The sequence below is a fragment of the Misgurnus anguillicaudatus genome, chromosome 16, assembly GCF_027580225.2.
Source record: "Misgurnus anguillicaudatus chromosome 16, ASM2758022v2, whole genome shotgun sequence".
NCBI classification, from domain to species: domain Eukaryota; kingdom Metazoa; phylum Chordata; class Actinopteri; order Cypriniformes; family Cobitidae; genus Misgurnus; species Misgurnus anguillicaudatus.
In genome coordinates, this window is record NC_073352.2 from 26,030,200 (window position 1) to 26,043,329 (window position 13,130).

A 13,130-nucleotide genomic window follows, 5' to 3' on the forward strand; every position below is an offset into this window, starting at 1 on the left:
ACTGTTAAAAAAACACAGTTCACAGTCATGGTAACATTTTTCAGCAATACATTTCTAACATTTACAATGGGTTTGGAAACAATTCTCTGAAATGACTTTACACAGACTTTAAAAATTCTGTTGTGTTCCTGTAACTCAGCTGGGAAACATTGAGTTAGCACTAAAAAAGTTCATGGATTTGATCCCAGTGATGACACATATTGATTATTAAATGTACTATACAGCTACTAATGCACCTTACATCACTTTGGATAATAAGTAAATATAAAAATACTCACAGATGTCCTAATCCAGTCCATATACTGTTTGAAATAGCCAATGATAGTCTGCTTGTATTTCTCTGTTTCCTGTGTGTGTTGTAAACATTCACAGTCAGTTTCCAGTACAGTTGTTGGGTAGTATTTGGCATGTTTAAGGCTCACATTACCTGATTGACCACCAAAGTTGCATTGCGGGAAATCAGAAACTGGGCAGCATCAACGGCTGCTAAAACCTCTGTAACTCTCACCTAAACAAAAGTACAGTACATTCACCATTTATTATAAACACTGCAGGGTTGTTGTTTATAAGCAAGACAAACACGGTAGTTTTGAACTTACAGGCAGATCTGATGCAGTTCTTTCTAGAAATCTGATGCTTTGGTTAAGTGTGCTCTGTAGTAATGCAAACAGACACACAAAACATGAATCACTTGTGCCCAAGTGAATCTTGACCTGATTTTGACCACTTATTAAAATGACACAATAAACAATTTATTTTTTGAGTACATTAAACACAAAATTAATGACAAGCAGTATGACATAAAACCATTTTGAATGTACAGTTGCACATGCATAACATGCACACATGTTTTATTGCATGCCAATTGTCTTTTAGCCAATGTGAGTTTGTAATCAATGATTGGCTACAGATGAAAAGAAAATGAATAAAACAAAGACAGAATGGAGTGACTGTAGAAAAATATTTTTTCTTTATAGTATCACAGAAAAAAAGGTTGATATCATAATGAGCAAACAACTATTGTAGGTTATGCATTATTGTTAGATATAGGCTTACCCTTGCTTTCACATATTTCTTGGAAGCCATACATTTAATTGAATAGAAAAGGTAAATAAGTGAAAAAACCCAGCACTGAGTGTCATTTCAAAGTTGAGACTTAATCCCACTTACAAAATCTGCAAATTTCAAAGAATCTATCAGTGTAGAAGAGCATCTACTGTATGAGACAGGAAGAGTTTACCATAGACTTCTCCAGTGGGATGACCTGCTGGTTGTAGATCTGTCTCACAGTATTAGCATGACCCTTTAATGCAGTCTGTAAGGTCCCTTTAACCTGCAAAAAATGGAGAAACACAATCAAGTTACCAAAGAGATGAGATTTGCGGTCAGGGGTATTCTTGTTTTTGCATTTTATAGAATTTCTCCATTTGTTTATGCTAAAGTACCTATTTAACCCTCATAAACCCAGATTTTCCTGTATAGGTTAGAGTTCAGCGGGGGTAAAAAGGACCCCAGAAATTAAAAGAGTGATTACAAAGAATATCTATATGTTTAATGATACAAATATTCTATCATTTTTTGTTTACTTCCCATTTATACATTAATGCAATGTTTGAAGTACTTTTGTACCCGTTTATCAATAAATTCCTCAACTACACCATTAACTTGGCTTTAAAATATCAAATTTTATGAGAAATTTACATAAATTATGATCTAAATGTGTTTTAAATTGTTTTTAGATATTAAACTAAATGTTATGTGTTGAATTTGTCCATCAGGTGTTTAGAAAAAAACACAAAATTACAGTTTAGGAGACCCATTCATTTTACTGGATGTGGCCAACTGCTTACATCACTACTTTAGTGATACATTTTGTACATTTATGTATACATAAACATAAGAAAGGACATTCAAAATAAATATTACTTCAAATAGTATCATTTTTTGTAGTTTTTAATGCATTTTGAAATGTTTGTTTTTACAAAATGCCACAGAAATTTGACCAAATGTAAATGCTTGTGTCTGTGTGTGCGTGCGTGTCTGCGTGTAACTTTGTCTTTTTGCGTGACTGTGTCTTTATGTGTGTGTAAGTGTTACACTATCTTTGTGAGTTTGGGTGTGTGAGTCTGTGAGTATTTGTTTGTGTGTGCGCACGCACCTGTGTGGGCACTAAAACTTTACTTTATCTTTGTTCTGCATCTGTAGCCGTTTTTTTGCCAAATTTTATAAAACGCTCTATGTGGCAGTTATACCTTTGTGTGTTTGTGTGTGTGATTGAGCATATCTTTTCTATATTGCATTTGTGCTCTAATACCAGGCCTACTTTTCTGTGTTGAAATTTTCAGATTTATTCTGGATGCATATTTTTTTTTTTGCATTTCCCATTAATTTTCCATTGGGGTCATTTTTACCCCCAAGGGTCTATTTAAGTAAAAAAAATGTAACACCTCTTAAGAATTGTTTTAAATGAATATTAACAGATAGTTTGGAAGTCACAAAATCTTATTCCACTGAGATGTTTTTAAAGCAACACCAAAGAGTTTTTTTTACCTTAAAATAACATTTCCAAAAAAGTTTCAGTGGTTCATCCACTCAAAACAGGGTGAACGGCACTTTCACATTCGCTTTGCAGCCCTCTATTGGCCAAAACCGCACTAAAAAAGTTTCCAACGGTTGGGTCGCGGTCCTGTAGTTTGAGTGAAAACTACAAAAACTTGCTTTACGGCAGACCTACAATCCAATCAGAGCCAGCTATGCTGCAGTATTTACGACAGTGGTAATGAACAATTACGCTTCTAACCTGTAGGGGGAGCAAAGAGCAAAACTCTTTAGTGTTGCTTTAACTAAAGAAAAGTGGCTTGGGGGTAAGATTGACCCCAAGGGTCTTATTACGGTTAAACCACACAGTATCACTGACATTATGTATGCATACTTTACAGATGTTACATTCAGATCATTTTCTGAAACTCATCTGTGTAAAGTGACCCAATTTAAAGGTGCACTGTGTAACTTTTAGGAGAATCTCTTGACGGAAATTCAATATAATATACATAACTATATTATAAGTGGTGTATAAAGACCTTACATAATGAACTGTTATGTTTTTAAAACCCTAGAATGAGACATGGAAGTCGTCGTCATGTTTCAACAGCAGCCCTAAACGGACAAACCGTTACAGACCATGTTTCGTCCCTATGTTTTCTCAGACAATGACATCTCACCGCTAGATGCTGCTAAAAACCCACATTACACCTTTTAACATTAATCAAGGGGTTCATGTTCCACTAATTACAGTAAATACTGCTCACTGTAAATCTACAGTATAATTACAGTCACCTTAAAGGGGATCGCACACCGGCCGCGCAGCTCAGCGCCGCACAGCGCCACGCCGTTCTAAAAAAAATGTAACACATTGTTGTCTATGAGTGTACGCACACCGGCGCCGCCAGGTGGCGCCTGTCCGTGCCGCCCAGCTGTGACTCAGGAAGTTGTTCAAATCCCTGTCGCGCCACACAGCGCCACTCACACAGTTTAACATTAAATAACATCATATTTGTCCCAAATCATTAACGACTAACATTGGCTGCTTACGTATATTTTGCATTTTGAAGTAGACGCTATCTGACGAAGCTCGCGCTATTTAATGTGCACTTCCGGTTTACAATACCTCCGAGTTCTCCTAGGCGCGACGCGACGCAGCGCTGCGCTGAGCTGCGCGGCCGGTGTGCGATCCCCTTAAGGGTTTGTTTTTATGAAAATATTACAATAAATAAATCTCACCAATTGATCAGCTTGAGTGTCGAGTTCACCGGCAAAACTTAGCAGATCTATGCTGGTCACTCCTTTTTTAAGCTGCAAAACAAACAAAAAAATGCATGAGAAACCATAGGACACATTCTTTAAACATAATTTTTATCATATCTCATCACTGTATGTTACATACCTCCTCCAAATAGGCAGCAAATTTGATCTTATTAATGTCAGTTTCTGTGAAGTTGATGAGATTCTGTTTGCCTTCAGTCTCCAAGAGAACGATGCCACGCAAGTCCACCTTCATCTCTTCAAACTTCCTCGAAACGTCTTTGGAGTACTGGATAAAGACAGGAGGGTTTGTTAGTGTTATAAGACAGCAATCATCCTGGACAGAAGTGAGATCATAACTAAAAATCTGACATCAACCTACAGTACAGTGGGGTCAAAAGTTTGAGACCACCATGCTCTTAATTTAATGTTTTATTGTACATAGCAGACCTGAATGTATTAATGTCTAAGTATATGATACTTCACTATTTGTTTTGTCTCAGCATGATTTGTGAATGTTACAAGAAGCATCTTGTTTGCTTACATTGAAATAAGAAAATCTGACATTTTATACAAAGGAGTTGTATAAAAACATTTTAACAATTTTGCTAGTTTTTTTATTTTGAATACTTGAAACATGTTTATTTCCATGTTTAAATGAAAACAGACTTGTGGTCTCAGAGTTTTGAACCCTACTGTGACACTGAATCAAGAATGCTGGTTTATAGGGATTTGAACTGTTTTTAGGGATATGGAACTGAAAATTAAACTTCATGATGCTATGATTTAAACAAAGGAATTTATAGATGGTGTATATAAAACATCTCGAACAAAACAGATATTTTGCCAAAACCCGAAATACAGAGAAAAATAATAAACATGGCATTGGAAAAACATACTGTTTACTGTTTTTGGTCAAGAGTATTACATAAGTAAGTGTAGCATTTCGATGATCAACATCAACAAATGCCATAAAAGATGAACATCACATGTAGCTGTCTGCTTTATAAAATTATATTATTTGCATTGCTTTGTAGATTAGAGGAAAAATGCACTAAACAGCTGTAGGAAAAGAACAAAAGTGATGTCTAGTATTATCTAGTTTTTCCATGTTTAAGTGCTATGATTGGGTCCCCAATGCTTCTATCAACCTAGAAAATGTGAAAAAGATCAACCCAGTAACTTAGTTTTGGTAAACTATTCTCTACAAGCACATGAAAAAACAGGTCGTTGAAATTTGACTCTCCTTATGATGTCATAAGGAGCTCTTATTATAATAATACCACCCCTTAATCTGCACTATCCAACCACAGCACTGCCATTTAGTGCAGAGAAAAAGAGAGAGAGAAAATAATTCAAAGCACAATTGAGTTTCAATTGCAACAAACCACCATCATTGTGATCAGTGTTTGAATTTCGTCAGCTCATTTGCATTTTAAAGGACACGCCCAAAATGGCACATTTTTGCACACACCTACAAAGTGGCAATTTTAACATGCTATAATAAATTATTCACATGGTATTTTGAGCTAAAACTTCACATATGTGCTCAGGGGACACCAAAGACTTATTTGACTTCTTAAAAAAGTCTTGTGCCATGGCCCCTTTAAGTTTTACAAAGAATCGTTAATCTTTTAAAACAAGAGTGATTCATTTAATTATTAATATCTTGAACAATCACATTGACTCAAAGTGAATTAAGATGTTTGTCATAGGCTCATTAAACATTTAAAAGAAACCCATATGATGCAAACTGGTGTAAACAGTGCAAATACTTACAGTATCTCAGTGTGACTTTAAATGTCAGTACACATTTAGCAGTGATCTGTGTGTCTACATATAAACAAATCTTTTTATCCACTCACAATACTGGTGTTAAAGAATGCTGAGATATTGAAGATCTTTTCCAGGTTAAGAGCTTTGTAAATCCCTCTGTTGTCCTTACAGTTACTATAAAAGAAAGAAGAAAGTTCAGATTCAAAAGCCGCTAAATGCCACCTTCGTCAAAAATGAGACAATGATATAAACCAAATGATCTTGGCACATATTATACGTTCATCAAATACTTTCAAGAAATATCGCTTTGTTGGCAGAATCCATTAAGATTCTGCAAAAAAATGCTCCTTTAAAAAAAACTATCAGATGCACTTAAAGGGTTTTGCATTTAAACTCTTCAATTGTTTTATCCCACTATTGTGTTATTATATGACTTTTATTTCAATATAATGGTTTTGCCTTTACATGTTTAAAGAGTCTTCACTACTACAAATCTTTTCTGTGCTGCCATCTGCTGCACACTGTTAGTTTCCTCTTAGTCTGTCAAACGGAAGGTTGCATCCTTCGGAGGCCCCATTTGTAGACGTCTTAATTCAGAATATTAACAATAATAAAGTTTACTGTTATACTTAATTAATCGTAAACTGTTGTAATATGCTTATGACTTGTGAATGTAATGCTCCGTTAACTGAAATAAACCAAAATATAACTTTTAGGTTAAATTTATTAATATATAAAACAATAAACAAAGTGTTAAAAATTAAGAAAAAAAACATTTAAACACTTAGATGATGTGATAAAGGTTGCACTGCTAGATCAACTGTGAAAAAATTATATTTTTTATATATTGTAGCTATTGTATGCACAATATAAATAATCAATGTACACATGTACACTGTAAAAAACGATGTGTCATTTAACGCGTTATTTCATGTTAAAATAAATGAAAGGGACAACACAGGTTGTGTTGGGAACAGTGATGGGAGTAACGCGTTGCAGGGTGGTTTCGTTGCTGTAATTCCACTACTTTTAGCGGTAATGAGCATGTAACAAAGTTTTTTTTTTTAAATCAAGTAACGCAGTTTCAATTACTGAAATGTAAATGAGTTTGCCACTTGCGTTATTCTATTTTGTGAAAAATGAACACTTGCAGACAAATTGTGTTGTCCCTTTTTTTTAACCGCACTAACAAGTCTAAATAAGCAATAACAGTGGAAAAAACATTATTATCTCTCAAAACTTTATATGGCAAGAATTATATTTAAAGGAAATATTTCTTACAGTTATTCAAAGAAGCACACATTATTCTATTTATTACTTCCTGTTTATGAGCACGTTCGACCCTATTTTTTTATTTATTTTTTGACCACCGAGGGCCGGTGGTCTACAAAATTTCCCGGTAGTTTTTTTTGGTCCCACTCCACCCCTGCCATCATACATGTTGGCTCTTGCAACCTCATCCTCATCCCAGTCAGTCGCCATAGTTCTAATACCACGCTGAGGCTACCTTTCATCCACTTCTCCTCAACGTGACATCATCGTCGAATTGCGTAAAAAAACATTAATACCAAAAACATAACATTTCAAAAGTGATATACATATCTTGAGTGATTTATGCACCTATTAATTGACAGTGGTGGTTAACCTGCAACACGCCCTTTAACACAACACTTTAAGACAACAATAATGAAGTCTGAATTGTGTATCAGTTTTACAGGATATGCATTACAGGCCCGAGTTACCTGTAGAGAGAATCCACTGTAAGATCCATATTGGGGTCATTGAACAGATATCCTGGTATGAAGTTTTTCATAGAAGACTGAATGAGGTAAGGAGTATCCAGCACCTAAATACAATAAATACTGAGAACATTATCCTTTAGCTTTTGAATAAAACCTCAGGACATAACTAAGCCACAGAGTCAAGCTGTAACAAGAACTTTAGTGTATTTCAGTAACTCTAAGCCAACTTTGAGTCAAAAATCCATACTGACATACATTAAAAAGGTCAACTATGTAATCAAGACAGATTTTTACTTTTAAATGGTATAAATGTGAGATCATATTGTACGCTATTAAATTGCAGGTTTCAATAGTAGAATGAATTTTCAGTAGCTTTTAATAAATTTAAAGGTACAGTGTCTATACAAAACTTTACTTTAAAAACTAAACCCAAATATCAACTACTAGAAAGTGTGACAGCAAGCCCCATTTCTTTTTAAACGGGACTTACACTACAGGACTATCTGCCCGAATTGACCCCAATTTTCCCCTCCCGAGAATCGAGAGAAAATCAGATGCTTGATCAGTTCTCCTTATGTGTATGTGTAATCCTATAGTGTGAGCCTGGCTTTAATGTATCTTGTGTACTCGATTCTCTTGCCTTAAACAGCTGTCGGGTTTGAAAGGGTTCACACACGAGCTTCTCCAGATTGCCACCAGCCAAGAACAGAGCTGTTATCACTCCCATGAGCACCCAGGAGAACATGAAGCTGAATCCCACACCACTGAGATGCACAGGAAGTGTTTGTGAATCATTGCAGACAAGATCACTTTTTATATATAACATTATATTCAATATTATATTCAAGCCTACGCCATGAGCAGGTTTCCTCCTGTGTTGGACACGCAGCCGCGGGTGGTCGGGGATGTGTGCCTGTCAAATCCCAGGATGCCACACAACAGACCCAAAAAATTAAAGGCCAGGATGAGCACCACCATGCAGCAAAGAGTGATGCAACAGATCCACCTGAAATCAGATATTTTTTGGCTTAGATAAAGTAGACTGTAACACTTTTTTCCAGTAGACCTTTTTCGAGGGCACACGATGCGAAGTTTGTCACAACATGTATGTAGCCCGTCATGTGTGTGGTTTTTGATTTCAGAATGTGTGTTCTGTGCGTCGGGTGGTCCTATGTGTATCGCGTGTCTTGTCAAAATAAGTGCCTGCTGCTGACGCGTCTAAAGGGTTTATGATAAAAGAGACGCTCGCGTTTGCCAGATACTCGCATAATCTCATGCGTAAACATAGTTTAGTGTTAAGGGAGTGCATGCGTGTCTTTTATCATAAACGGTTTTGACCTATGTGCAGCAGGCACTTATTTTGACAAAACACATGATGCACATGGTTCACAAGACGCAAAAAACACATATTTTGCAACGCACATGACACTCCGAACACACATTTTTAATTTGCGCCCCTCGGAAGAGCAGTCACGAGCCGCCACTGGTTTTGGATGGGGTGCCTAGCATTGAAAGCTGGTGTGCAAACTAGCCACATGCCAGCTTTATCTGAATGCCATGCTGAATGACCTGAATTTACATGGCTGGTTCAACCAGCACTAACCAGACTAATCCAGCTTGGAAATGTAAGATAGTTTAAGCTGGTCCTGTCAGCATGAGAGGTATTTGTGAGACACAGATAAGCATAATCATAATCTACATAGCATTTTCTGAAAGGAAACTGCAGAAATGTGCTCTTGTATAGCTTGGTGGTAGACCACTGCAAAATACGTGGAAAAATTCATGAGATCGAACCCAGGAAACACACATGTTAAAAATGTATACCTTGTAATGAACTGCAAGTTGCTTTGGGTAAAAACATGAATGTAAACGTAGAAATTCAGAAATTCACTCCTCAGCTTTACCTGTAGAAATCCATCTGATCGATCTGTGGGTAGATGTCCTCTATCTGTGAGTGTGTGTGTGTTATCATTTTGGTGAAGTTGGTCAGAGTGCTGTTAACTGGGAAGAGCTTGGTGAAATTGGTGATGTTAGAACCAATGTCATTTAGTAGACCTCTCACCCCTATAAAAGAAATGTTGGGCACAATAGCAAAGTTATCACAATTGCTCAACATATTTAGTTATATATTACTAGAAAGAAATTTTGTAAAAATATTTGTCTAGTCTATATAAAACAATCTGCATTTTCATCTGGATTTAAAGAAATACTCAGATTATCCAAGATGTTTATGTCTGTTTTTGTTCAGTCGAGAAGAAATTTAAGTATTTGAGGAAAACATTCCAGGATTTTTCTCCATATAATGAACTTTGGTGGACCTCAACGGTTTACAGTTTCAATACAGCTTTAAAGAACTCCCAACCAAGGACTGTTCAGACGTGGTTGTTTGTGGAATGATACTAATTAATGTCTTTATGTCAGTTTATTGTTTAAAATCACCCTTTGACATGATTACGTAATATGTTAGGTCTTGCTGGCGTGTCACACGGCTGGTGCAAGATGAGAATTTGTGCTTTATAGGTCCTTTTTTTGGCGAAAATTACGATTGTTTTGCTAGATAAGACCCTTATGCCTCGGTTGGAGTCATTAAGAGCCCTTTTAAGCTGCTGCAATTTTAAGCTGCATTGAAACCAGGAGATCCACTATGGCCCTGTCCCAAATGGCGCACTTCATGTGGACATTCAGTCTCGTGGCCTTAAATTGCGCGTGCTCGCTTGGTCTACGAGTCCGTAGGGTGGCCCATCTGTCATTTTTATGCTCTGAAGTGTGCTCATCAGCGCCCCCTTTGCACCCTTGATGCCGTCTTCCACGCACTTTACCAACCCAGAAGTCCTTGCGAAAGAGCAATCAGACGATGGATTGGAGGAGTCACACCACTTTTTTTCTATTTCTGGCATGACAATCGAGTCTGTCCCAAAATACAACTTTGGTGCACCCTCGTGGACTCCCGATAAGGGTCCCTAAGGTCTGCACTACCTGATGTCATCAAAGTGTGGACTCTGAGGAAGTCCGGCGTGTGCAATTTGGGACAGTGCCAAAATGGAGAAAAATCCGAGATTGTTTTCCTCAAAAAACTTTATTTCTTCTCGACTGAACAAAAAAAAGATATAAACATCTTGGATGACATGGGGTGAGTAAATTATCCGGATTTTTTAAAATAAAAATGGAGTAATCCTTTAATCATAAAACGCACCTTCAACAACATTTCGGGTTTGCTCCATTACCATAGTGGGAGTGTCATTGAATGATGTAAATCCCTGGGTGACACACATGAAAATCATATTACATATATACATTTGGTTGCTAACACAATTTCGTGTTTAGCTTTAGTGAACATTGAATGAATTTACACTATCAGATTAAATATACAACGAATCTGTCAGTAAAGTACCTTTTCGACAATGCGTCTGAGATCTGTCTTCAGAACTTCATTCACTTTGTCTAACTGGTCGGTTACATTAGGCAACTAACAAAAAACAAGCATGCGTTTATAATTAAAAAAAGTATCAATAATAAAATGATTGTAAAAGGGGAAAATATGAGAAGTGATTTCAATACCGATGAGTAGTTGGCTGCAATATCTAGCCTGGGAAGGGTGCTGCGTATGTTGCGGCATACGGTGGCTGCGGGTGAGCGTATATCTGCGCAGACGGGATCGTTAAGGGCATTGCCAAGGCTGCCACGCACCGCACTCAGGTTAGCCTGCAGTTTGCCCGTTCCATCCTGCAAAGTCTCCAAGGTCAAACTCACATTTTCGAGCGCATCCTTAGTTTCTCGCATTGCTAAGAGTACAAACAAGACAAACATGCAAATTATCACGACTGACATATCTTTTTAAACATAAACTGTGACAAATTGTCAAACTCCACACATGCTCCAGTAGAAATTATCAATTTTGTAGTTAGACTTTTCATTTTAAAGACAGAATGGGCAGGATCCACCAAGGATGCAACAACACACAAGGAAAATAACTGAGCCAGGTGTTGTAGGGAAAGAATAAGGAGCCAATCACAACATTGTTACACAGGAAAGACCAGTCAGGGTCTATTATGCTTTACCTTTAATGACTTTATCCACTTTAACTAACAAATCAAAGACAAACAGTGAATCAAAATAGTAACAATTAATAGTTGTAAAGTATTACCATGGTATTCTCATGTACAGTAGTATGCAGTGTTAGGGGTAATGGATTACAAGTAACGTGCATTACGTAATAATATTACTTTTCTGAAGTATAAATGTACACAAATTAATATTTGAGTTACTTTTTTAAAAAAGTAATGCGAGTGACTTTTCAATTTTATTAATTTGTTTAAAAAAATAATGTACTGAATTAAACTGAACATAGTCAGGTAGAATTACGCAATTTCTATGTGTGCGCACCGGAGCGGGAACAGTTTGAGTCAGAAACCGAGATGGCAGGCCAGAGCTCAACATTTTTGCGATGGAAAATGCAATTTCTGAATTTCTGAACTTCTCAGTCATAAAAAACACCTGCAAAGCCCGAAAGAGATCAAGCCTCAGCCAAGTAAGAAAAAGTAACGCAAAAGTAACGCAATTATTACTTTTTATGTAAAAAGTAACTAAATAACGCAATTAGTTACTTTTTTGGGGAGTAACTTAAAGGAACACACCCACATTTTGGGAATTTAGCTTATTCACCTTATCCCCCAGAGTTAGATAAGTCCATACATACCTTTCTCATCTCCGTGCGTGCTGTAACTATGTCTGATGTAGCCCCCGCTAGCTTAGCTTAGCACAAAGACTGGAATTGAATGGCTCCAGCTAACCTACTGCTCCCAATAAATAACAAAATAACCAAACATTTTCCTATTTATGTGTTATGATTTTGTATATATCACACCATGTACAAATAACAAGGTTATATGAGACATAGAGATCTTTTTACAGTATACATACTGGGAACTATATTCTCTAAAGACGAAGCACTGCTACTTGGGCGGAGTGAGTAGCAGTGCGTCGTCTTCTGAGAATATAGTTCCCAGTATGTATACTGTTAAAAGATCGCTATGTCTCATATGACCTTGTTATTTGTACACGGTGTGATAAATACAAAATCACAACACATAAATAGGAAAATATTTGTTATTTATTTGTAATATTTGTCACTTATTGGGGGCAGAATGCTGGCTGGACCCATTCGCTTCCGGTCTTTGTGCTGGGCTAGGCTAGTGGGGGCTGCGTCAGACATAGTTGCATGATGCACGGAGGTGGGGAGGGCGTGTATGGACTTATCTGGCTCTGGGGGATACGATGAATAAGCCTCCCAAAATATGGGCGTGTTCCTTTAAGATTTTAATGAATTACTTTTAAAAGTAACTTTCCCCAACACTGGTAGTATGATATATTACAATAAATATTTATCCAAGAGGAACTGTAAGTTGCAGTAAGGTGCAGTGTGTAAATTTAGCGGCATCTAGCGATGAGGTTGCGAATTGCAACCAACGGCTTAGTCCACTGCTCACCCCTCGCTTTTGAAACACATAGAGAAGCTACGGTAGCTGCCACCAGACAAACACGTCATCGTCGGAGACAACTTACTAAAAAAATTGTCCATTAAGGGCTTCTGGCGGCACAAAATGGCGACGTCCATGTAAGGGGACCCTCTTTGTATGTAGATAAAAAAGGTCTCGTTCTAAGGCAATAAACACATAACAGTTTATTATGAAAGGTCTTTATACACCACTGATAACATAGTTTTGTGTATTATTTTGCATTTCTGTCAAGAGATCCTTCTAAAAATTACACACTGCACCTTTAATGTGTAGGCACCAAGAGAATAAAATAGAT

General features: G+C 36.9%; 1 protein-coding gene across 20 annotated transcripts in view; it reads right to left on the minus strand.

Annotated features, from left to right (window-relative positions):
• prom1a (prominin 1a) overlaps window positions 1-13,130 on the minus strand; it is a 75,161-nt gene that overhangs the window by 7,853 nt on the left and 54,178 nt on the right. For 16 of the 20 annotated variants that reach the window (XM_055177559.2, XM_055177560.2, XM_055177558.2 and 13 more), the window contains 15 exons: window positions 10,878-11,101; window positions 10,711-10,785; window positions 10,513-10,576; window positions 9,224-9,383; window positions 8,173-8,325; window positions 7,960-8,083; window positions 7,320-7,423; window positions 5,667-5,751; window positions 3,944-4,090; window positions 3,781-3,852; window positions 1,241-1,333; window positions 1,057-1,074; window positions 600-653; window positions 428-508; window positions 279-347 (listed from right to left, as the gene is read on the minus strand). In XM_055177559.2, coding sequence (XP_055033534.2) covers window positions 279-347; window positions 428-508; window positions 600-653; window positions 1,057-1,074; window positions 1,241-1,333; window positions 3,781-3,852; window positions 3,944-4,090; window positions 5,667-5,751; window positions 7,320-7,423; window positions 7,960-8,083; window positions 8,173-8,325; window positions 9,224-9,383; window positions 10,513-10,576; window positions 10,711-10,785; window positions 10,878-11,101 — 1,523 coding nt within the window. The remainder of the gene's footprint in view (window positions 1-278; window positions 348-427; window positions 509-599; window positions 654-1,056; window positions 1,075-1,240; window positions 1,334-3,780; window positions 3,853-3,943; window positions 4,091-5,666; window positions 5,752-7,319; window positions 7,424-7,959; window positions 8,084-8,172; window positions 8,326-9,223; window positions 9,384-10,512; window positions 10,577-10,710; window positions 10,786-10,877; window positions 11,102-13,130) is intronic. The other 4 variants (XM_055177561.2, XM_055177564.2, XM_055177572.2 and 1 more) reach the window with 1 other exon arrangement.